Genomic DNA, 22,850 nt, shown 5'->3' on the forward strand with positions numbered 1-22,850 from the left:
CCTCTGTGGTGGTGGAAGAAAATGGCCCCCAAAAGGAGTGGTGGCACTCTTAGGAGGTGTGGCCTTGTAGAGGAGGTGTGGCCTTATTGTAGTAGGTGGGGCCTTGCTGGAGGAAGTGTGACACTGTGAAATAGGGCTCTGAGGTATCATATATGTTCAAGGTATAGCAAGGCAGTTCACTTCCTGTTGCCTGCCAATGAGGATGTAGGACTCTCAGCTCCAGCACCATGTCTGCCTGCATACCACCACAGTGATAATGGACTGAACTTCTAAAACTGTAAGCCAGCCCAGGAGTTGCCATGGTCATGGTGTCTCTTCACACCCATAAAAACCCTAACTAAGATACCCTCTCCTCACCTCCTAAATCCTGGGATTACAACCCAAAGTCTGAGCATTAAAGCTTTGCAATTTCTTTGGTGGGTGACACCTTCAACTCCAGATGGCAGAAGCTTAGATAATATGGAATTTGTGAAAACACCCCTTAGTGTCTGGATGTCAAAGCATACTACACATTTACATCAATTAAGTTTTAAAATTCTTGTTGAGGCCCATACTGGTTTTCAGTTTATTTTTTGAGAGTGGTATCCCCCTCGTCCTTTGCTAGCATATTCATAAGGCAAGAGAATTAACATGGGACATTTGTAACAGTTTTATACTCTAGTGATTTATTCTCTGCGCTAATGTTCTCTCTATCCAAGATACTTGGAATTCCTTTCTTGTTTTTATTCACTTGCATACTGAACCCCCAAAGCCATTCTGTATAGCTCCATCTTTTGTTCTATCTTCTAGAGGTTAAATGATGTGTCCTTGGTACACACACACGTTCCTACAGCCCTCTCTGTGTTTCTGTCTTCCCTCCTTCTCCATGTGAAATGGGTGGGGAGCCTGGGGTTCATCATATGAGCAGATAAGTTCTGAAAAAGACATCACGGTGATGTGAGATTCCCGTCTGTATTCTGTGACTATCACTGGTTAATAAAGAAACTGCTTTGGGTCTATAGCAGAGATATAGGGGAACAGAGCTAGGGGGGTGCCAAATGAAATGCTGGGAGAAAGGAGGCAGAGTCAGAAAGAAGCCATGTAGCCCTGCCAAAGACAGATGACAAAACTTTTGCCAGTAAGTCACAGCCATGTGGCAATACACAGATTAATAGAACTGGGTTAAATTAATATGTAAGAGTTAGCTAATAAGAAGCTAGAGCTAATGAGCCAAGCAGTTATTTAATTAATATAGTTTCTGTGTGATTATTTCAGTTTCTGGGCAGCTGGGGAAACAAACAAGAGGCCTCTTTCAACATCATAGGGTTTACAGACTAGCTATGGGTAAAAGCCCTTGTTACACAGGCCTGAGGTCTTGAGTTCAATTCCTGGAACACACATAAAGGTGAAGGAGAGAACTGAGGTCACAAAATGTCCTCTGACCTCCACAGGTAGGTATGCACACCCTTCATATACACAGTAATAATAATAATAATAATAATAATTTAAAAAGTCATCAGCTATGTAAGTCACTTTTTCCACACTTGACACTGTCAGAGTAAACCTGAGGATTCCTGCAGTTTGCTCTGAGCATATAATGAATAGGCAGAGCCTGCTCAGTCAACATGGGTTGTGAAGGAAACTCCCCTGTCTTCTGACATGTATGTATGTGCTCCTGAGAGTCACTGTGTATGCATGAATGCTTTTTTGTGAGACACATAATACCATCCTTTTAGCTGAGATGAGGATTAGACAGTATTGGTTCTAGAAACTTCGGTTGTTTAAACGTCAAAAGCTTGTTCTTCAAATGTTTTGTGCATCCTAAGTAATGATGCAGTTGGGTTTTCTCTGCCTCAGAACTCAGAAAAGCAGGTAGCCTTTTGTGTTCCTCTTTAATTTCTCTGCAGTATCTTTTTCTGTCTGCTGCGGTCCCACTCTCTGCTTCTACCTCACAGCTGGACCCTCCTTTGGGGATTTACCCAGGACAGTCTTACAGGAAGGCTCATGGTGTAGAATAGTGTCCTGTCCTGCATGAAAAGCCTGGGAGCTTTATGGGAAACAGCTAAGGGAATGTGGCTAGTAGGAGAGGCGTTGCTCCTGCAGGCACCTTGCACAGGGGACTATTTTTCTTATATGATATAAATGAAATCTTCACTCTGCCCACTTTTCCGCCTACACATGTACTGAACGTCTCCAAGGAGACAAGGAAACCCAGAGTCCAGTGATGGTGAATTCTCCACCAAGACAGCAGGCTGGAGTCCCAGGCAACTCTCCCAGGCGTCTTACCTTCCAGCTGCCCCTCTCAGACAGCACAGAGGCAAATGTGCCTCTCCTTTCCAGGCAAGAGAGCCCAGGCTCTTCATATGCAGGGCTCTTGGGGTGAGTTCAGTAGAAGGTGACCAGCCTGGGAGAAGAGGGTGGCTGTAGTCAGGCGATGTCATAGGCAGGCTGCACAACTGGGGACAAGCTCGGTCCTGTGTCTCCTGCCATTTGCACGTCGGTTTGTTTGTGTTCCTTGGTGCCTCTTAGTGCGGAGGCACTCCTCAGTCCTAAGAAGTATCCTAGAAGTTCTTGTGACAGTCTTACCTTAGGAGCTCTGTTGAGTGAGCTGTCTAAGAAGGATGCTAACCTCCACACACTCATCTTCTGTAGATGTCTGCTCCCTTGCAGGAATCCCCCCACTGTTTCTCATTCCCCTGTTCTCATGAATGTCGTACATGGGAGCCCCAGGCTTCCGACCCGTCCTGCCCTCAGCATTGCCATTGAGTTCTCTTACCTGTGCACTTCCCTATCCAACTTACCTGGCTGATCTTCTCTGAGGAAGCCAGTACCATGCCAGTCCTTTATGGTCACTTTCCAAGTCCACATTATCAGATTTTGTTTGGGGGCATTGATCACATCTCTGTGTGCCTCTTCCTTGGGGCAGAAATGATATAAGCTGCCATATTAAAATATATATTTTGGGGGGACTAACAACATGTTACAGTGGTTAAGAGCCCTGTCTGCTGTTTCAGGGAACCATAAGTTCAGTTCCAAGTACCTGCGTCATACAGCTCAGTCTCCTGTAACTGCTCCAAGGGATCTGACACCCTCTCTGTGCTCCATGTGGCCTTCATGCATGATGCACATGTATGTATGTGCACGCACACACACACACACACATAATCATTTAATCTTTACAAATAGTTTAAATGATATGCATTAATTTTCCTTTTGTGTAAATACATCATTTTGAGGCCATCCTTTCTGACTCTTTATATGTATGTTTTTGGCTCTCATTTGAGTAGACCCAAGCAATCTGACTTTTCATGTGATTTTCTAGCGCAGTGCCTGTACACCTCAGTTTCCAATAGCTTATGCTGCTCTTAGTTTCACAAAAGCATGGTGACCTGCTATTAATTTTATGGCAGTGAATATCTTTATTCTGGCCATATCCATGTTTCTAGTACTTCTTTCTTCACTTGAACTTAAAAAAAAAAAAAAAAGGTTACCCGACTACCCGACTGTGTTGAACCTTTATTTTTTTTAAATTTCATTTATTTATTTATTTATTTATTTATTTATTTATTTATTTATTTATTATGTATACAGTGCTCTGCCCACATGTATCCCTGCAGGCCTGAAGAGGGCACCAAATCTCATTGCAAATGGTTGTGAGCCACCATGTGGGTGCTGGGAATTGAACTTAGGACCTTTGGAAGAGCAGGCAGAGCTCTTAACCACTAAACCATCTCTCCAGCTCCTGTGTTGAACCTTTGAAGGTCTCCTCTCTGTTTATTTTGCCTTATTGTTAATTCATACTACATCAATAACTGCTACTTTGAAAGAGTCATTTAGCCTAACTAGTTTGGTTCTTGGGACCATAGCAAAATGTTTAAGATGACCTCAGGTCAAGCTTTTCTTTTATCTCTGTCTGTTGGTCTACACAGGCGACTCAGGCTGGATATAACCTCTGAGGATGACCTTTGACTTTGAGATACTTTATAGATACCATAGCCAAAAGTTTTCATGTTGGGAAGAAGAGCACCTACACACAATCAGTATACTAGACACACACACACACACACACACACACACACACACACACGCACGCACGCGCGCTCAGCTGAGGATGACCTTGACCTTCTGACCTCCCTGTTTCTACCTCCTACGTGCCAGGATTGCAGTTTGTGCTACCATGCCCAGTTCACATGAGAAATTGAACCCAGGGCTTTATGTGTGCTTGGCAAGCCCTCTGCCAGCTGAGCCCTGTCCCATCAATGTGAGATCATTCCTGATATGTGTCCATCTGCTCTAAGCATTCTGTGGAAATTGTTGTTCCAAAGGTGTCTCACTTTCCTGTGATCCGCTGCCCAGCTCTTTCACTTTGTTTAGATGCAGGTGAGGTTAAAATATGTAAAACTTGAGTTCCCAAGTTTCCCCAAGAAAAATCCAGTATCTAATTACATAAGAACTGTACCTAAGACATGATGGGTGATTTGACCAAATCAAAGGAAATGCAGACGCATTCTGGGATGTTTTCTATGTCGACCGGCTAGAAGATTCATTGGCCATTTCCTTTGCCTGGAAATGAGAAAGTGAATGCCATCCCTGAAGTCTCCCCCCCCCCTCCCCCGAGATCCTCTTTGTGAGGGAGTCCCCAGTCCTGTGTGATAATAAAACCTTTCCCTTTACTTTTCCTTGCAGGCCCTGCAGGTGGCAAGGCAGCTCCTTCTTCAGCAGCAGCAACAGCAGCAGCAACAGCAGCAGCAGCAACAACAGCAGCAGCAGCAGCAACAACAACAAGTTAGTGGATTAAAGTCTCCCAAGAGGAATGACAAGCAACCAGCTCTTCAGGTAGCAATTTTTTTTTTTTTTTTAAAAAAAAAAAAAAGACTGTCATCCCCTTTTTCATGGCTGAGAAGCTGTACAGAGACAGATTATCAAGGCCATTGCAAACTATCCAAGGAAGTCTTGTGCAAAATATGCCTTTTTAGTTTATGAGCTGAATATACATCATAAAAAAATATCTATTTGACCTAAAATTTTGGGTTTTGGGGGGTGGGTGTTTTATGCCACAAGTTTTAATGTTGTGAGAAATTCAACTCATAATTCAGCATGCCAACAGACTCACACATATATAAAACAGCACTGATTACATCTATCCACCCGTAACCTGTAACCATTTTCCTACCTTCAAGTCGACTCCTTCTTGTTTCCACAAATAGGAAAGAGCAGACAGCACTTGCCCCCTGGGTCTAGCTAGTTTCATTAGTGATACATCCTCCATCTTCAGCCATTTTGCTCCAAATGACAGGAAGCTGTTCTTGGTGGATGAAGTGATGCCGTTATTGTTAATCCACTTATCCGGTGATAGGCACATAGGGTAATTCCACGTCTTAGCTATCATGAGTTGCAAATATCCTGTAAGTATGTCAATATATTATTTATTTTCTGATGTTTTCATAAAATACCATGACTAAGGCAACTTCAAAGCAACTGCAGGATGAGGAGGTTTATTTGGGCTTGCCATTCCAGAGAGATAAGAGGCTATCATGGCTGGGAGGCCTGGCAGCAAGTGTCAGACTTAGCAACAGAAAGCTGAGAACTCACATCTTCAGCCCCGAGCAGGAAGCAAGGAGAATGATGTGGAATGGTACAAAGCTTTTAATCTTCAAGTCAGACCCCAGGGCCTTAATTCCTCTAGCAAGGCTGAACCACATCAACAGCGCCACCAACTGGGGACTGAGCAAATGCCGGCGGCTGTGGAGGACATTCCACTTACCACCACAACTGATTTTGTTTCCTTTGGTTTACACCCAGGAGTGGTCTAGATAAATCATGTGATGGTTCTGGTTTTAGTTTTTTGAGGATCTTCATACTGTTTGAGGACCCTTCACCATCCTTTTCACAGTGGCTAGATTAATTGACTTCCCCATTGACAATATGTAAAGTTCTTTATTCTGGAGACTTATTTGCTAATCATCACTAGGGGACAAGGGTGCAGAGATGTTCCTAACATCTCATCAGTTTTGGACCAAGGAAGCTGTTCACCGTTCCTCAGTGCCCAGTGCATTCTCCAGAAAGGAGTGCTCTTGAGCAGCTCCAGATGTCCCCAGTGTCAAGAGCTTCTGTTTAGCCCCGTGTGGATGTCGCGCTTCTGATATTGTACCTGGTAATGAGTATAATAGAACACTTGCCCTCCTTCCGTAGATGTTTGCAGAATGTTTCTGAATCATTAATTGAAAGTAGGGACCAATTTTTATGAAATGATAACAAAAGAAGATTGTCTCGACAACTTCTCCGTTCAGGCACATTGAGGCCAAGGGGTTAATAGAGTCGAAAGAGGAGTGAGTTCATAAAATCTAATTTGGATTTGGGTCTTGGGGTAGAAAATTGCAGTAGAAATTGCAAAGAAACTTGAGTTGTTGTATTTATGCCCACGTTCAAGGTAGAAGATAGGTGTTAGGTCCCCCCCCACACACACATGGAGGCTACGGACGGGTTTTTTGCTGCAAATTTTGGGACAACTTGGGAAGAGCAGTGGCACACTGTGTTAGAAGTGAGTGTACAGTCTACATGTGTTGACTTCTCCCTGCGTTAGGATAAATTAGTGCCAACTTCCAAAGTACCCTGCCCAAATTTTCCTGTCCTTGGTACGCGAATTCTAGTTCTCCTATTGTGTCAGGGAAACTGTCCCTCTTCCACAAAAGTTCAACCTTATAGTGACAGGTTCTTGGGCAAGTTGAACATCGGTGTGAGCTGTTTACAAACTCTTCCAAAGACAGCTGTTTGGTAAACTACCAGCGACTCACTCCCCCTTACCGCGGCATGGACACGGGCACGGGAGACAGTTATAATGAGGTGCAGTGCCGTGGAGGGCGGATGTCAGGTGTTATAAGGAGGGCTTTGTTGTGCGGATGTCTTAAGAACAGCTCAGGAGGATGAAATATGACTGTGTTGACCTTCCAGCTGTGAGCTTATTTGTCAGGATTCAAATAAGTTGAAAGGATCAAACTGAACAGTTTCCGTAGTCAGTCTGGGAATTGTATTTCAGGGGTCAGCAGCGGAGGCCACATTGCAGATTCCATAACATAGCCAATTGTTGGTACATATTAAAGTACCAGGGCATCTCCTGCAGACAGAGAGGCAATTAAAATTCTAATTTATTAATGTATACAGGGAGCTGGCCCAGCCTGTCACTCAGTGATTCAAATGCCTGTCCGTACTTTGGCCTCCTTCTTGGAGCCTCTCACAGCCTTGAAAATACTAGGAGTCCTGCTGAATTTATCAGGCCTCTAGTGCATGGGGAAAATGGCAATATAGTATCGGGAAGGGGGTATCCATAGTGCAGCTTTGGTTTGAAGTTTTTAAAACTATATGAAGATACTGTCCAATCATAGTGCTGTAAAGAGTTGAATGTCATTTATGAGTAAAAATGAACTGGATTTGCTTTCCTGTTTGTGTGTGTGTGTGTGTGTGTGTTAAACATATCACTGAATGTGTTATGTGTTACTCATTCCTGTTGCGGGAGCTCCTTCCGCTCCTTCAGCCAATAGCCGCTGAGCTACCAGCCCATTGGGGCGTGGTCCCAGCAGCTATTGGCTGAAGGAGTGGAAGGAGCTCCGCAACACATTTCGGCTCCATAGGTCTTTTGTTTTGAGACACTTCACAGCCTTGGGTGGCCTAGAACTTGCTATGTAGGCCAGATTGGCCTCAAACTCCCAGAAATCCTCTTGCCTCAGCAGTAAAGGGGGACACCACCATACCTGGAATTCCACCTAACTTTTTGAGACACATCTCTCATTGAACTTGAGTCCATCAGTTCAATTAGGTGGCTTACCATTGAGCTCTAGAGGTCCTCCTGTCTCCTCCTCCCCAGACTGGGATTACATTCACAAATCTCTGTGCCTCATTATCACATGGGTGCTGTGATCTGAACTCAGCCACTCATGCTGGAAGCCCTGTATCAGTGTGCTATCTCTCTAGCACCAGTACTTGCAATTTGAAAACGTGGCATTTAGGGTAGTGAGTAGAGGTTCGTCAGGGCTAACTAGATGTGCAAAGTAAAGTTTTAGGGGGTTTCCTTTGCAGGACTCTATTTCTTCTTGACCATTAAGGATTTTGGCAACCTAGTCAATGACATGTAGCATGTATGGATGATGACTAGGGCAATGGGATAACCACTGTGATGTGCTCTGTACTTCAGTCCATGCAGTAAGGATAGAAGAATGGCCATCATGAAGACCGATCTGCTAGGATCATGCTGAGTGTCTTTTTAGCCCATCAGTGTTAGAACTGACAAGTAGAAATTTTAGACCAATTGTGTGCATACGTGTGCTCATGTGTATGAATGTGTGTGCTGTCTTCGTGTCCTGACGTGTTGCTGAATATAGGGTCACTAGAATCCAGTAGGAAGCTTTATTAGTTTAGCTGGCCTTCTAATAACAGAAAGGAGAAATTGCTAACCTCAGTTACATGGTCTGTCACCTTGTTATAAAAGGATGTATGTAGACTTGGTGCTCCTCCGAAGAAATAACCTTGACAGACAAGTCTATCCTGGCATGCCTTGTCCTCACTGGGCGTCTCGCCTGGAGTAGCTCAGAAATAAAAAGGCAATCCTCCAGCCGCCCTGCCCAGCGTTCCCCTCTGATCTCCTTACCCTTCATAACTCTACAATCATAAACCCGTGCTAGCAGATTTCAGATCTGCATAGAGGAAGGCTTGACGGGGAAGGAGGATTTGATCTGCTGAGAGCTTGAGATGGAAGGGGAAAAAAGGAAAAGAAACCTTACATCTCCAAAGATGCCATGGCTCGTATTTTAAGCATTTATCACACTTGCCCACTTCATATTTGGCAGTGGTCGTCAGTTTCACAGGCTGAAGAGACAAACGAAAGGAAAGGAAAAGTGAGACCAGGCTACAAGTGGTTACATGATTGAGACAGAGATCATGAGGCCAAGCCAGACTTCACCAAAGTGGGCTAATTTTAATATTAGAGAAAGGCAGGCTGCAGATGCATGCCGGGACCTCACTCAGCGCTCGAGTTCTTGGGACACAGCCTGCGTAATTGATAAAGAAGGCATGAGCCAGGTGTATAGGCCACTTTTGGGGTTCTTGACCGGTATTCCGCTCATTGTCTTACATTGTCTTTTTGCTTATGCTGTTAATTTGCCTTGCAAATTTTTCTTATGAATGATAGAAATGGAAATTGAGACTTGGCTCCATCCTAAATTCACAATCAGAATGATCTGAATTCATTAAATGCATTTTGGCGAACATTCCCAGAAGAGCCTCTGCGTGCTGGGTGCTGGGCGGTGCTCATAGGACCCTAAACTGTTGACACAGACCTTGCCTTCAGAATGCTTCTGCAGCTATAAATGAATTAATTTGATTCTGCTCAAAAAAATTAGAGGTGGGTAAAAATAGTAGGCTTCCTTTTATAAATATTTATATACTTCTGAAGATTGCTTAAACAAGTGGAAGAAATGCCTAACGGTGCAGGTGTGTTCGTAACCCCCAAAGCAGGAGACTCTACTGGCTAGCAATTAGTTTGCAATAGATGAGTAATTTTTATTGATCAAATTTTGGAGCCTTGACTGCTGTTTTTTGGTAGTAATTCCTTTTGGTTCTTTAAGCGTTTTACTTGCTGGCTGGAACACAGCCACTGGAAGGAAGTCAAATGACACAGTTTCTCCTCAGAAAGTAAAAGTATGCGCAGGTTCTGCAGTGTGTGAGCGGAGACAGAAAGCGAGCCTTGTGTGTTACTTTCAGTGGGAAGCTGACCACCGCTCCAGGCTGGCTGTAGATACGGTGAACTTGAAGCCAGGCATCTGACCAGTTCCCCTCCCGTCTGTCCCTTTTCCCTTTAAGGTTATGGGCTGTGCAAGCCCCTGACACAGGGTTTTTTTGTTTTGTTTTGTTTTGTTTTTATTTATTTATTTTAGAATCATTAGTGAAATCTACTGGAGGACCAGGCCAGCCTTTGACTCAGGATTAGAAGGGGTCCAGCTTTGAGGGTAAAGCACAAGATTCCATAGGTGTTTGGTTTTGTTAGCCATTTTTTTTTTAAATTTGCAGTTATTTAAAATGTTCTTTAGGCAGCAAGGGTTTTTTTTTTTCTTCCATTTTCTTAATGCCACACAGTAGAGCATGTCAAATCATTTCTCTGTCACTCACTAAGAAATGAGTTGCTAAGAGGAAACCCTTAAAGAACTTCAGTTTTCTGTTGTACTAGTGAGATGGGATGGCCATGGAATACCAGTCCATAAAAAATACCCCTGTGCACTGGGCTAGGAAAGTAGTGATTCAAGTAATTGAATCATGTCCCTTGATGGTCCAAGCGAGCAATGCCTATAGCCAGCATCTCTGGTCTTGGAAACAGATCAGAAAAGTCAAAGCATTGGTCCCTTAATGAGATGTCTTCTACACACCTTCGGAGAATCCTACATCCCTAAAAGTAAGTTTTAATAAGGAATTAAAAAAATAGAAATTATTTTTGAAGTATTTTCTAAATCTTCTAGATTATACAAACTATCAAAAATATATGACAGAAGGAGCCAGAGAGCTGGCTTAGTGGGTGAGACTTTTATTGTCACGAGCCTGCTGGCTTGAGTTTGAGCTCTGAAGTCACAGTGGAAGGACAGAACTGATGCCACAAAGCTGTCCTCTGACTTCCACACATGTGCCGTGGCTCACACGCATGCATCGTGCACCGGTGGACACCCAATAACAATAATTTAAAATATATAAGACGAGAACACTGGTCTTCCCTCCCTCTAGCAAATATCTATGCGTGCAGTCCTTTGCATCCAGTGTTTAAGGGTTTCGTGTGACTCTCTGAGGAGCTGAAGTTCATAGTGCTGGCTTTAGATTGGTTTCTAATAGTCCCATTCTGTCCTTGCCTCCAGAACGGTGGCGTGACGTGTGCCAACAGGGCTTGTGTTGACTATTTCATTCTTATTTAAATATAATACAGCCATGTGCCGGTCTCACAAGGACAATGACTGGGTGTGTTTGTTTTATTGGTAATCTTGCTCTGGACATTTATATATGCTTAGCTTACCTCTGTGCACTTGAATATTAAAATGCACATTAAACGTTATTTTTTTTAGTTAGGGTTACTATTGCTGTGATGAAACACTATGACCAAAAGCAACCTGGGGAGAAAGGGGTGACTTGGTTTTCATTTCCACAGCACTGTTCACCATCAAAGGGAGTCAGGCAGGAACCTGCCGACAGGAGCTGATGCAGAGGCCGTGGAGGGATGCTGCTTACTGGCTCGTTCCTCATTCTGCTCAGCCCGCTTTCTTATAGAACCCAGGACCGCCAGCCCAGGGATAGCACGACCCATCAATCATTAAGAAAATGCCTACAGACCTGCCTACAGCCTGATCTTATGGAGGCATTTTCTTAGTTGAGGGTCCCTCCTCTCAGATGATTTTAACTTGTGTCAAGTTGACATAAGAACTACCTACCACCAAACCGTGTATGTATCACCATGAGCAGAGTGTGTTAGATTATGGAAGCTCAGTGCTTAGTGTATAACAGCCGCATAGCAGTTCTGTGGGATAGGTGACCGCTTCCTGGAGAAGGAAAACAAACTCTGAGAGGTTGATGGGAGTTGCCACCAAACACCCAGGCAGGAGAGGAACACTGGTGGATAGCCAGACTTTGGAGAGCCACAGGCCTTCCGTGTGCTGCAGGACACTAATAGTTGCCTCTCCTTCCATGTGTATTCTCTCAGCCCCTACCAAAAGTTACGGTTTCCATAAATAAACAAATTATTGTTTTCCATGTCATAAACAAAAAGCCATATGAATAAAAAACTAATTCCACTGTAAATATCTGACTTCAAGGGGTGGAGTCTTAGATCTGCGCAATTTTCTTCTTGCAGCCGTCTATGTGTCTTTGTGTGTATATGTACTGGCGTGTGTGTCTCTGTATGTGCGAGCATCTGGGCAGTGAGCAGCAAGGAAGAAGAATGATTCCTTTACCTCAAGGCTGATTACTCCTCTGAGCTTGTGTGTGTTGGAACATGGAATACTGTGTTATAATCACGGCACAGGCTAGGAGGTGGAGAGGGACGAGGGAAAAAACATACTTGACTGGTCAAAAATGTGTAAATTGCTGACAAAATGACACATGTAATTAAGAGTGTTCCTACCATTTTACCTTGTGGTTTCCACCTCCAGTGTTGAAAAAGAGAGTGACTCCCACCTCGCTAATTACCGTTATCACTGAAATGCTGGGGCTGGAGTCATTAGTTCCATGTGCATTTAATTAGAGGAAGGCTGAAATTGGATTTAACTTATTACTTTTTCATGGATCACTTTCTTGTCATCACTTCAAATTGGATTGCAGCCCCAGGTAACTAATTATGAGAGCCACAGGATCAAGAGTGAAAAAAAAGGTAATTAGGAGTAACACTGTCGGACCCTTGCTGGTCATCTACTTGTGCTTCAGGAAAGGGGGTGAGGGGAACAAAAGAAACAACCATCTTTTGCAGTATTACAGATGGGGGAGTTGGAGCCTTATTAGTTGCTAAGCATCACGGGAGTGTGTCACCACCCATAGTGGCTTCTGTGATACACAGCTGAGCTGAAGATGTTGACTCCATGGGATCCCGCCATTGGTTACTTCATACATAGATTAAACTTGTGAAAACAACATTTTGGGCGGAGGCATGAGATTTCTCACCAACTGTGTCATCTGAGGGCCTCACGTATATGATTACAGCCAAGCTGTCAAGACGCCTGTGCTCCAGAGCACAGGGTAGCTTAGGTCCAGGGAGCTAGGATTTAGTGGACGCATTAATGTTCCAGAACCATCACTCACATCTAATGGGAGGATACGTCAGTCGGCATCATAGCGAGGTTTCGAGGTTCCTTATTTGGGGTTTTTGTCAGAGTTTCCGGCATCTTGCAGTGTTCAGGTCATTTCCTTTGCTTCTGGTTTGCTCCCCTCCAGACCCACGCAGCCCAAATTCTGCAGAGGCTTCCTGGGGTTCTGTATCTCTTTCCACCCTCATTGAAAATGCTTTAAATTATATTGCTTCCATGTGTTGAGCAGAACTCAAAACTACAAGCAATCAATTTTATAGACATTGTCTGAAAAAATCTTGATGACAGTTAGAGGATGTTAAAGGACTGGCTTGAAAGTCCCAAGTACCAAGTGTGGAGATGGTGTGCGTTCGTGTGTGTGCGTGTGTGTGTGTGCATTCGTGTGTGTGTGTGTGTGTGTGTGCTTACTTTTCAAAGTTCTGGCAGTCAGATTTTCCAAAAGAGTGGTTCTTAAATAGACCAGAAAAGGCTGGCAAGATAGCTCAGTAGTTTAGAGTGTGGGCTGTTCTTCCAGAGGACCCAGGTTCAATCCCCAGCACTCTCGTGGTGTCTGACGACTATTTATAACTCCAATTCCAGAGGACCCAGTGCCCTCCTCTGCCCTCCGTGGGCACTGTATATGTATGGTGCACAGCATACATGTAGGTAAAATGCCCCCACAGATAAAAATAAGTTCCTTTTTTTTTTTTGTAATAAAAGGAATAAGAAAGAAGGAAACCAAATGTGAATCCACTATGGTATCTTAGTGAGAATCTCCTTATGAAATCCAACAGGCAGAAAAACACTTGGTTCCTCATTAAGATGACTCACCAGCAGCCGGTTAGAGTGCCTTTATGTTGTTGAGAATCGGTTTTAATGTTCTGCTAATGTAAGCAAATCACGGTGAGTCAGTGGTGAGTGACTTCCCACCCTAGTGAGCCAGCCTTGCTCTGGAGTGTCAGTCGGGATGAGCCTTCCAACCCCACCTCCAGACCCCCTCATCAGAGGTCACCACATTCGTGTTACTCGCAGAGTGATAAAACACCCTTCCTGGAATTACACGTCTCTTTCCTGTGTAATCCTTCTAAGCAAACTGGCAAGACCCAAAATAGTAATCATCAAGTCTAATGCAGAAAATTAAGGCTTTTTGGTTGGTGTTGTTGGAACATCTTAAGTTGATTTAGGATTTTTGTACACAGTATTTGTCTGTGGTTAAAAGGGGGCACGCTGAGGTCAAGTGATGTAGTGTTTTCCATTTTTCCATATGAGCCTCTCTGTGTGTGATAAAAGTGGACTCCTTGATTTTTTGTAAGTCTGCAAGAATTTCTGATGGAGTGCAGAGGTCAGTGACGTTCCCTGTCAGTCTGAGCAGCTAGTATTTGTTAACTACTGGTTTTTCATCATTTTTCTCTCTCTCTTCCTCCCTCCGCTCCCCCTCTGTGTGTGTGTGTGTGTGTGAGAGAGAGAGAGAGAGAAAGAGAGAGAGAGAGAAAGAAAGAGAGAGAGAGAATTTCTTCCATGCTCCTAACTCCCTCTACACTGTACCACTTTCCTGACATGCCCAGTGAGGTCCTCCAATCTGAAACTCATTAGCACACAGCCTTGGACCCTGTCCAGTGGTTAGAAAATTTCCTGAAGCCGGGAATACCAGCGTTTGGTGCAACATCATGGACTTGAAGTGACAATGCGGGGAGTCGTGTTCCCCTGGCACCCTGCCTGGTCAGGAAAGCCAGCTGACCTCAAAACCCAGTGAGGCAGAGGTCAAACATATGGCATGGGCGCGCAAACTTTGATCCTCAGAAGAACCTCTTCTGAGATCATGGGCATGGCAGTCTTTCCCCTTAGCCAGTCATTTCAAATGGGCTCACAATCTCGCCAGCGTGAGCTGTAAGAACATGAAAGCAATTAGAGAGCATGAAGCCCAGATCGCATTTTTCACTTCTGAAAGTAGTGGATGTAATCCTTCCTTCATGCATGCATTCATGCTTTTCAAACTGTATTGACTTGAAAGTCACTCTGTGGAGAGCCTGTGATCAGGACACCACGCTGCCCTGACCTCAGAAGAGTTATGCTGTGGGTCAGGTTCAGTTATGCTAGGTTTTCAGATATCTGTCTAGAAAGATAACCACAGTGATAATAAACACCGGGGGTTATGTAGTTCTCTCCGGCAGGCAGCTCCTCCACAGCAGCCCTGTGAGAGTTTTAGCCCCATCTCCATTGTACACATGTGTGCATGTGCTTGTACACAGTTGCAGGTATGCATGTGGAGGCTAGAGATCCGTGTTGGGATATCAGTCACTTTCCACCTTATTTTAGTTCTTTATTTTTATTTACATGTACACGTGTGTCTGTATGTGTGGGGATGCCAAGGGACAGTATCAGGTTCCCTAGTACTGGAGTTAGAGATAGTTGTGAGGTGCCTTGATGTGCTGGGATCGGAAGAGCTCTGGAATAGCAAGCAGCAAGTGTTCTTAACTACTGAGCCATCTCTCCAGCCCGCCCACTTTATTTGTTGAGACAGAGTCAGTGAACCTGGAGCTTACTGATTAGGCTGGGCTGACTGGCCAGCAAGCCTCAGGGATGCTCTTGTTTATTGCCTCCCTTGTTACCAAGGTCCAGGAGCTCTGCCCCTGGCCAGGGTTTACATAGGTCCTTAGGATCTGAACTCACGTCCTCATGCCGACAGACCCTTGACTAATCCATCTCCCCAGCCCTCACTCCTCTCATCTCCTGAGGAGGAAAGTAGCGGAAAGAGTGATCATGCCAGAGGCCATGAGCCTGATAAGTGACCCATCCAGGACTCTCGCCCACTTCATCTGGCAATATAATATGCATCATTTTGAAGCTGCCTTGAGATTTTCCTGGGCACAGCACACAGGCACAGCGAAGGGAACAGAATGGGCGTTGCTAATGCCTGGTGCTCCTCACTAACCACCAGACCACATGGTCTCCTAATTTGGACATGTGTTTATGGGCATGTCTGAAAAATAGCGCCTATAATTGAAATATGCGCATTCTGAAGGGAAATGACGCTTGGGAAAGAGAAGAAAGCCGGGTATTACTCAAAGCCTGCAGACCACTCTGTAAGTAATTGTCTAAACGCAGTCGTTGAAATTGAGAAGCAGTTTGGAAAATGTACAGTTTGGGAAATTTGTGTTTCGATGTAATTACGGTAGTTGTGAGCTGATGTCATGCCTAGTAACTGTTTTTGTATTGCCTACGCCTTTGTTACTGAGTTGTGATATCATGAGCAAACTATTATAAACATACCATGGATATAGCATGCTTGTGTAACAAAAGATCGGGAACTTTTATTAAGTTTGTTTTGCTTGTCATATTGTAAAAATTTATTATGTGTACTGTGTATATTAGAAACAGATTTGGGTAATTCTGTCTAAATGAAGTCATCCCGGCTATTTCCAGACTGCCTGTTTTTGGTTGTGAATAATTTTCATACATCAGATGGTTGTCATATTTAGTTGCTCTCAAGATTTTAAAGAGAACATATCCCATTTTGAACTTTTGCTAGACTTCAGTCTCCTTGCTGTTGGGATTGTTTGAGTTTGAAATTATTGCCCAGTAAATTACAGAGACCAAGCACTCATTGTTTCTGAAGGGCCTGGGTTGCTGCCTTCTATTCATAGCTTGCCCCCCTCATCAAAAGGACAGATTTTTAACTACTTAAGCAGTAGAGTTTTAAAACCGCCAAGACTCAACTGGGCAAAGAGCACCAGCCCTTGTCCTTTTTCGTTACAGCCTGGTGAACTACTCTGGTAAATATTCCGGCAGACAGAGCCCAACATTTATTGGGATTCCTGGTAAATGTGGATTTTAAATGGGTAGTTCCAAACTCTTGGGTGGCTTGTACCTTCTAAACCACTCTCTTCTACTTCTTGTGGCTGCTGAACATTTAGAACCAGAATATTCCAGAATATTCGGCAGACTGCTTTAGCTTTTGTGTTGCTTGCTTGTTTGTCTCTTTGCTTTTGCTTTTTCCCCCCTCATTTTTCTCATCCCTACCCTACAAATCCACTGAATTCTGATGTTGTCTCCGTTCTCACTCATTCTAGTACTATAAATTAACTTGGCTAACTTGTATTTAGCTGTGAGGTTGGCTTCTTCTAAACTTTTTGAAATTGAAGTTTCTGGACTTTGTGGGTTTTTTTTCCCCTTTCTTTCTTTCCAGTTCTTTTCTAGAAGCCATTTTCCTGTGTTCAATTCCTGTGTCCCCTACAGTGTGTCCCTCTCTTTCATCAGATATGTGTGAAGGGCCCCATGGAAGCTGCTCTCAGCTGCCTCCGTGTCCTTCCACCAGTTTGTCCCCAGCAGATGGCTCTGTCTCTGGCCGCATTAGTCAGCAGGGCTCATGTCGCCTTGGACACACTGTCTTCTCATCCTCTCTGCATTTGTTGTCATAGCTGCCATCTTTCCTTCCGCTCCTGCCTCTGTGTTCCCTGCTGGCACTCTCTGTTCTGGGGTTAGTCGATCAGATCCATATGCATGGCTGGGCAGTGGTGGCGCACGCCTTTAATGCCACCACTTGGGAGGCAGAGGCAGGCGGATCTCTGTGAGTTCAAGGTAGCCTGGTCTATGAGAGCTAGTTCCAGGACAGGCTTCAAAGTTATAGAGAAACTCTGTCTTGAAAAGCACAACAAAAACAAACAAACAAACAAAACAAGAAACAAGAAACTGAGATACATATACATAAACTCCCCACCCTTCTTGCACTGTCGCCCCCAAACCTGAAGCACCCTCTCTCCTTTGGAGGTGTTTCACGTTCCGCACTTCGCTCTAAGCCTTCCTGTAGACCTGTACCCACTGCCCTTCAGAACTTCAGTGCTGCCCCTTGTCAGTCAGACCAAGCCCAAATTCTGCCTTCCCTTAACTCTTCACTAAAGATGGCTGTAGCCTTGCTGGGAAGAATGGGGGAGACACATTTTTGAGACAAGGTCTCTCTGTGTAGCCCTGACTGTCTTGGAACTCATTCAGTAGACCAGGTTGGCCCTGAACTTTGAGATCCTCCTGCCTCTGCCTCCCTAGTACTGGGGTTAAAGGCGTGCACCACCACCACTGGGATCGTATTTGTTTTGACAAAGAGGTGAAATGAGTGTAGTCCCCCTGATAACATTTGAAAGTCCAAGGCATCTAGAACCACCGCGATCACTGCCACTACCTGCTGTTTAGAATAAATAAGCCTGGTGATTATGTTTTACATTTCAAGAGAATATCTTCAGAAACAGATGGTGTGCCCCATGACTTGAGCAGTCTCCCCTTTCTCCCCTTTCTCTGAGCACTGCCCTATGTCTCAAGCTTCCTTGTCATTAATCTGTGAACACTGTGTAGAGGATTTCTTCTCAGTCCCTGGCTGTAGGACACAGAGGCTACACATTCCCTTGTATGCTCATGAATAGCCACCTCTCAGACCTAATGAAACCATTCTTAATAAGACAGCAATAAAATTATGTCTGGTATGTTTTTTATTTAATAACACAAATGGATTGTTATTTAGTCTAGAAACAAAAGTAATACTAGTAGGCCACATAGAATTATGCAGAGAAATTCTCTTGTATCCACTAATTTGTGTGTGTGTGTGTGTATGTGTATCTGCCAGTGCTGTTTAAGTGATTGTGGGTCCAGATTAGACTCGGTAATTGACTACCTATGCCTGCCCAGGGCACCAATGTTAGAAGCAATGGTCTCTTTACCTGGATTTACTGGCAACTGAAAAACATATCAAAGTGGGAAAGTACTTGAATGTTTTATTTTTTTCTGAGAAGCTTAAATGATTCCTTGATAGTTATGGAAATCTTGCCTCAAATTAAATATATACTTTGTATATTTCCCCAATATCCTTCCAGGATACTAGGTAAATTCCATTCGTCTCCAGCACTGGATCTCTTTATTGTCAGATCTAAGGTATACGTAGTCCTTTCACTGCATTAACTGTGCAGGATGGCGTTTTGGAAATTCACATGTCCAAACAAATGTGGAAGGGAGGAGGCTGAATCATGCTACTATTAATAGTGTGACTCCCAGGTCAGATGGACAAATCAAGTCCTGATAGCATGTTATTCCCGTGCAGCCCTAGAAAAGTAACTTAACCTCTCTTTATTTCCGTTTTCTCATCTAGAGAATATGGCCAGTTAGCCTGCCTACCTAAAGGTGATTAGTGCCCGAAAGCCGCTCGCACTGGGCTTGAGAAACAGTACATTCTCAGAAGAGAGCACTCCTCTCAGGATTGCGTTTTAAAGAGAGAACAGCTACTTGCAAGGTTCCAGGTTACATGTTTCAGTTTGCTTGTTACCAACTGTCACCCAGATAGATGTCTGAGCAGTAGATTGGGGACAGTCTTTGCTGTCTACTGACAGGTAAATATATCAGAGGAAAACCTCAGACCTCCCATCTGAGAATCAGATGGATCTGAAATATCCACCTGGTGTATCTTTCCTTATGAACCAATGCTTGATTGTCTTCAAAGGCAAGGAGTAAATCTCACCTCCTGGTCACCATTGACCGTGCCTATAGCAAGTTAGAAGATGTGTACAAGCTGCATGCGTGTGTGCGTGTGCATGAGCGTGAGGAAGCCACAGATCAATCTTGGGCGTCTTTCCTTGGGTGAAGATACTTGTCTTTCACTGGCCTAGAACTCCGCAAGTTGTCCAAGCTGATTGGCCAGTGAGCCACAAAGATCTGCCTGCCTCTGCCTCCCTGGTACTGGGGTTGCAAGCACATGTTAAAAAAAATATATGGGTTCAGGAGATCAAGCTCAGGTCCTTATGCTTGTATAGCAAGCAGCTGACCAACTGAGCTGTTTCCTTAGTCGGTAGATGCTTCCTTCATAAATGAGTTACTAAATGAGAAAGCAGTTAGTGGATGAGTGAATGACTGGGTGAGTGATGAATTAGTGAATAGAGAAATGAATGCTTGGAATACATAAGCTAGACGAAAGGTCCATTGACAAACTGCTTTCAATAATGAGGCTGCACACTAGTTTCAGGTTCATGGTCCTCCAGCAACATTTCAAGACTGTAAACATCATTAAAAGACTCTAAAGGCATTCCTCCCCTTAGCTGGACTCCAAATGCCTGAAATGCATGTTGGGTAAAGAGTACAAGCTAAGAGAACCTCTTCACTGAGGGTAGGCTGCCCTAATGCCCTCTGCCTGCTTTTATAGATTTGCTAATCTATTTAGGTATAATAGTGGCAGAGAACTTTAATTCACAAGCATAGAAAATTAAAGGAGACTAAAGGCAAAAGACGGAAATGTATTTGGTGTCGAGATTAAGTTCAATGAAGCATAGCGAAGATGGGAAAGATTATTAAATATACGTGGAGGGAGGATGGAAAAGACACCTAAATCTCTCATTTCGAAAGGAACTGGTTTGCTTGACTGTTTGGAGTAGTATCACACTCAGGAAAATCTAAGACAAATGCAAGCAAAACAGAATTTAATTGAGCTATTATTTTGCAGACTTTGGCTTAGTTTCAGACAGTCTAATCAAATTGTGCTTTGCTCAAATAACTAATGTTAAATGCAGCCCTACCAACAGATGTTTAAAGAGAGCCTAATTGGAAAATCTACATCCTGGATTTAGTCTGTCTCGCTGGAAAGAAAATAGCTTCCAATTTATGTCTTTGAGGACGACACTCAGTGACAAGGGTCACTGAAAAAACAATGTTTTCTTCAAGGAGGCTTGGTGCTTGGGTAGAATTATTTTGAAGCGTCAAGGATGGCACTTTAGAAATTCAATTTCTTGGAAATTCTCCAGCTCAATGCCATGTAGAAGCCTCCAGAGAAATCTCCTTTATCATATGACATCACCGGGGTCCTGTTACACCCCTGGATTGTGTCAGGGGTTTGCGTGCTAAAATTTCTACGGAGCCCTTTTCCAGTTCTGCAAGGAACACACTGATTGATGGCATTTCAAGGTGCAGTCAAGGGGGCTAGGTGACAGACTTGACCTTGCTCCCCACCCCCCCGTCTCAGTTTCAAGTTTGTATATATATAAACTCTTGCACCTGCCATATTGCTTGGAATGTCTCATGATCTCAGCAAAAATAGAATTTGATTTGAGAGTAACTCCTTTCTGTCTTTAGACCAGGGGTCAGCCGTCTTTCTCTGTAGAGGACCAGATAGTGAATATTTTTGGCTTTGTGGGCCATACTGTCTCTATGGCAACTACTCACTGTGCCGTTGTCATGTTAAAGCACAGACAATGCAGAAATGAATGAACGTGGCCATATTCCAGCACACTTGTGGGCACTCAAGTTTGAATTTCAAATTTTCGCATGTTGTGGAATACTCTACTTTTGTATGGTTTTCCCCCAACTGTTTAACAATATAAAAGCAACTTAGCTCCAAGGCCATATAAATACAGGTGGTTGGCCAGATTTGGGCTGCTGTTGACTGACCATTCCGTTAGACAGCCTGAAGGAAAGCTGCTAAAGACAGAAGTCCAGCCAGCCTCACCAAGTTCCAGGCATTAGTAAGTTTTCTCGGTGCTGGAACCAGATACCCAACAAGAAGCAATTCGAGGGATGACGGGCTTATTTGGGCTCACAGTTCTGGGGATGAGAGTCTGTTGTGGCAGAGAAAGCAGGAGCTTATGGCCACTAGCTACGTGTCCAGTCAGGAAGTAGAGAGATGGCTGCTGGCATCCAGCATACTTCTGCTATCTTATCATATGCAGTATGCCAGCCCACAGAACCGGGCTCACTTGCCATACCTACCCTATAAGGTTGTGTCTTTCCCCCTCATTTAACACCGTCTAGAAAATCCCTCTTTGATTTGCCCAGAGGTTGGTCTCCCAAGTGATTCTAGATGTTGCTAAGTTGGCAATAATTAATCATTACACCCTATAACTAATATAGAGTGGGGCCCGGGTTTGCTTGGAGGAAAAGGCGTCTTGCCCCCACCTCCTCGGGGGTTCTCTTGGCCCCGAAGCTCCCTGCTCTCTGTCTTCTGAACTCTGTGTACACACGGTCATCGGTGCAGCTGTGGTGGCTGCCATTCTGCCCTCATCTTTTGAGTTGTGGAGAAATGACCTTGGATGACAGAGTAACTAATAGCCCATAGCACCCACGAAAAATCCAGACGAAGCCACTCTGTCAGGACTCTCCTCTGTCATAATAGCTTCCTAATGTACCCGACTTTATGACAATGAAGGCATCTACTGCCATCTGCCAGAAAATACCTTGCTGTATTAACCGAGGACATCTGAGGTAGGAACGGCTCCCCCTTGAGTCGGTGAAGTGCTATGGCTTCCCCACGAAGTGCCTGGTCCTGTGCTTGTGGAATTTCCCTCCGTTGTTTGCATTTTGAAACCAAGCATGTCTGATTTCAACAAGGTATCTTCCCTCCAGGTCTCGGTTTCATGCCTGCAGATGACTGTTGGGTGGTGGTTCAGTCCTGGGAGCACAGCGGAATACATAGTTACCACCCCTGCGACCCAGCACCCACTACTTAAATCACAGGACTGAGCTGTGTCTCCTGGGAGAGAACCTTGAGAAGTTTTTCTGTATGTAACAGAAAAGGAAGCTCAGTGTACCATGTATGAGTTTGGTAGTCCCCCCCTCCGTTAACGTTGGCGTTCATCTACGAAGCCCCGGAAGTGATGCATAAGGCAAGTGCGTGGAGTCACGTTGGGATATACATGATGTAATGCATCGCTTCCTTTCTGCGCCCTCAGGCGTTTCTGTTTTGGATCCAGTCTTTATACTTCACAGTTTTGTGATGCGTGTCTTTTTTTTTTAATTTGTTTGTTTGTTGCATTATTTCATTATTTTGCATTATACTGGGTCTTGATAAAAAATCACTTACCTGATTTTCTGCCTGCGTTTTTAGATACCTTTCAGGTAAGTGTTGAGACTGGCCCACATCTCAGCCTCACACCTGGCTGCTAGTGTAAGGCGGATGTCAATCGAGAACTTGAGTGCTGTTTGCAATGCAAACTCTGAGTTTGTCCAGGACTTTGCTTCTGCTGGTCCCGTTAGTATTTAGGCATCTGTAGTGGACTGCCCTTGGGGTCCTGACAGGATACATCTTCAGCTGCAGCCACTATCCTATGCGCA

At 44.2% G+C, this 22,850-nt stretch overlaps 1 protein-coding gene across 6 annotated transcripts in view; it reads left to right on the top strand.

The window, feature by feature from the left end:
• Foxp1 (forkhead box P1) overlaps positions 1-22,850 on the top strand; it is a 611,987-nt gene that overhangs the window by 461,923 nt on the left and 127,214 nt on the right. For all 6 annotated transcript variants that reach the window (XM_057790924.1, XM_057790915.1, XM_057790906.1 and 3 more), the window contains one exon: positions 4,666-4,815. In XM_057790924.1, the coding sequence (XP_057646907.1) occupies positions 4,666-4,815 (150 nt within the window). The remainder of the gene's footprint in view (positions 1-4,665; positions 4,816-22,850) is intronic.

Source organism: Chionomys nivalis, chromosome 1 (genome assembly GCF_950005125.1).
Source record: "Chionomys nivalis chromosome 1, mChiNiv1.1, whole genome shotgun sequence".
In the NCBI taxonomy this organism is placed as follows: domain Eukaryota; kingdom Metazoa; phylum Chordata; class Mammalia; order Rodentia; family Cricetidae; genus Chionomys; species Chionomys nivalis.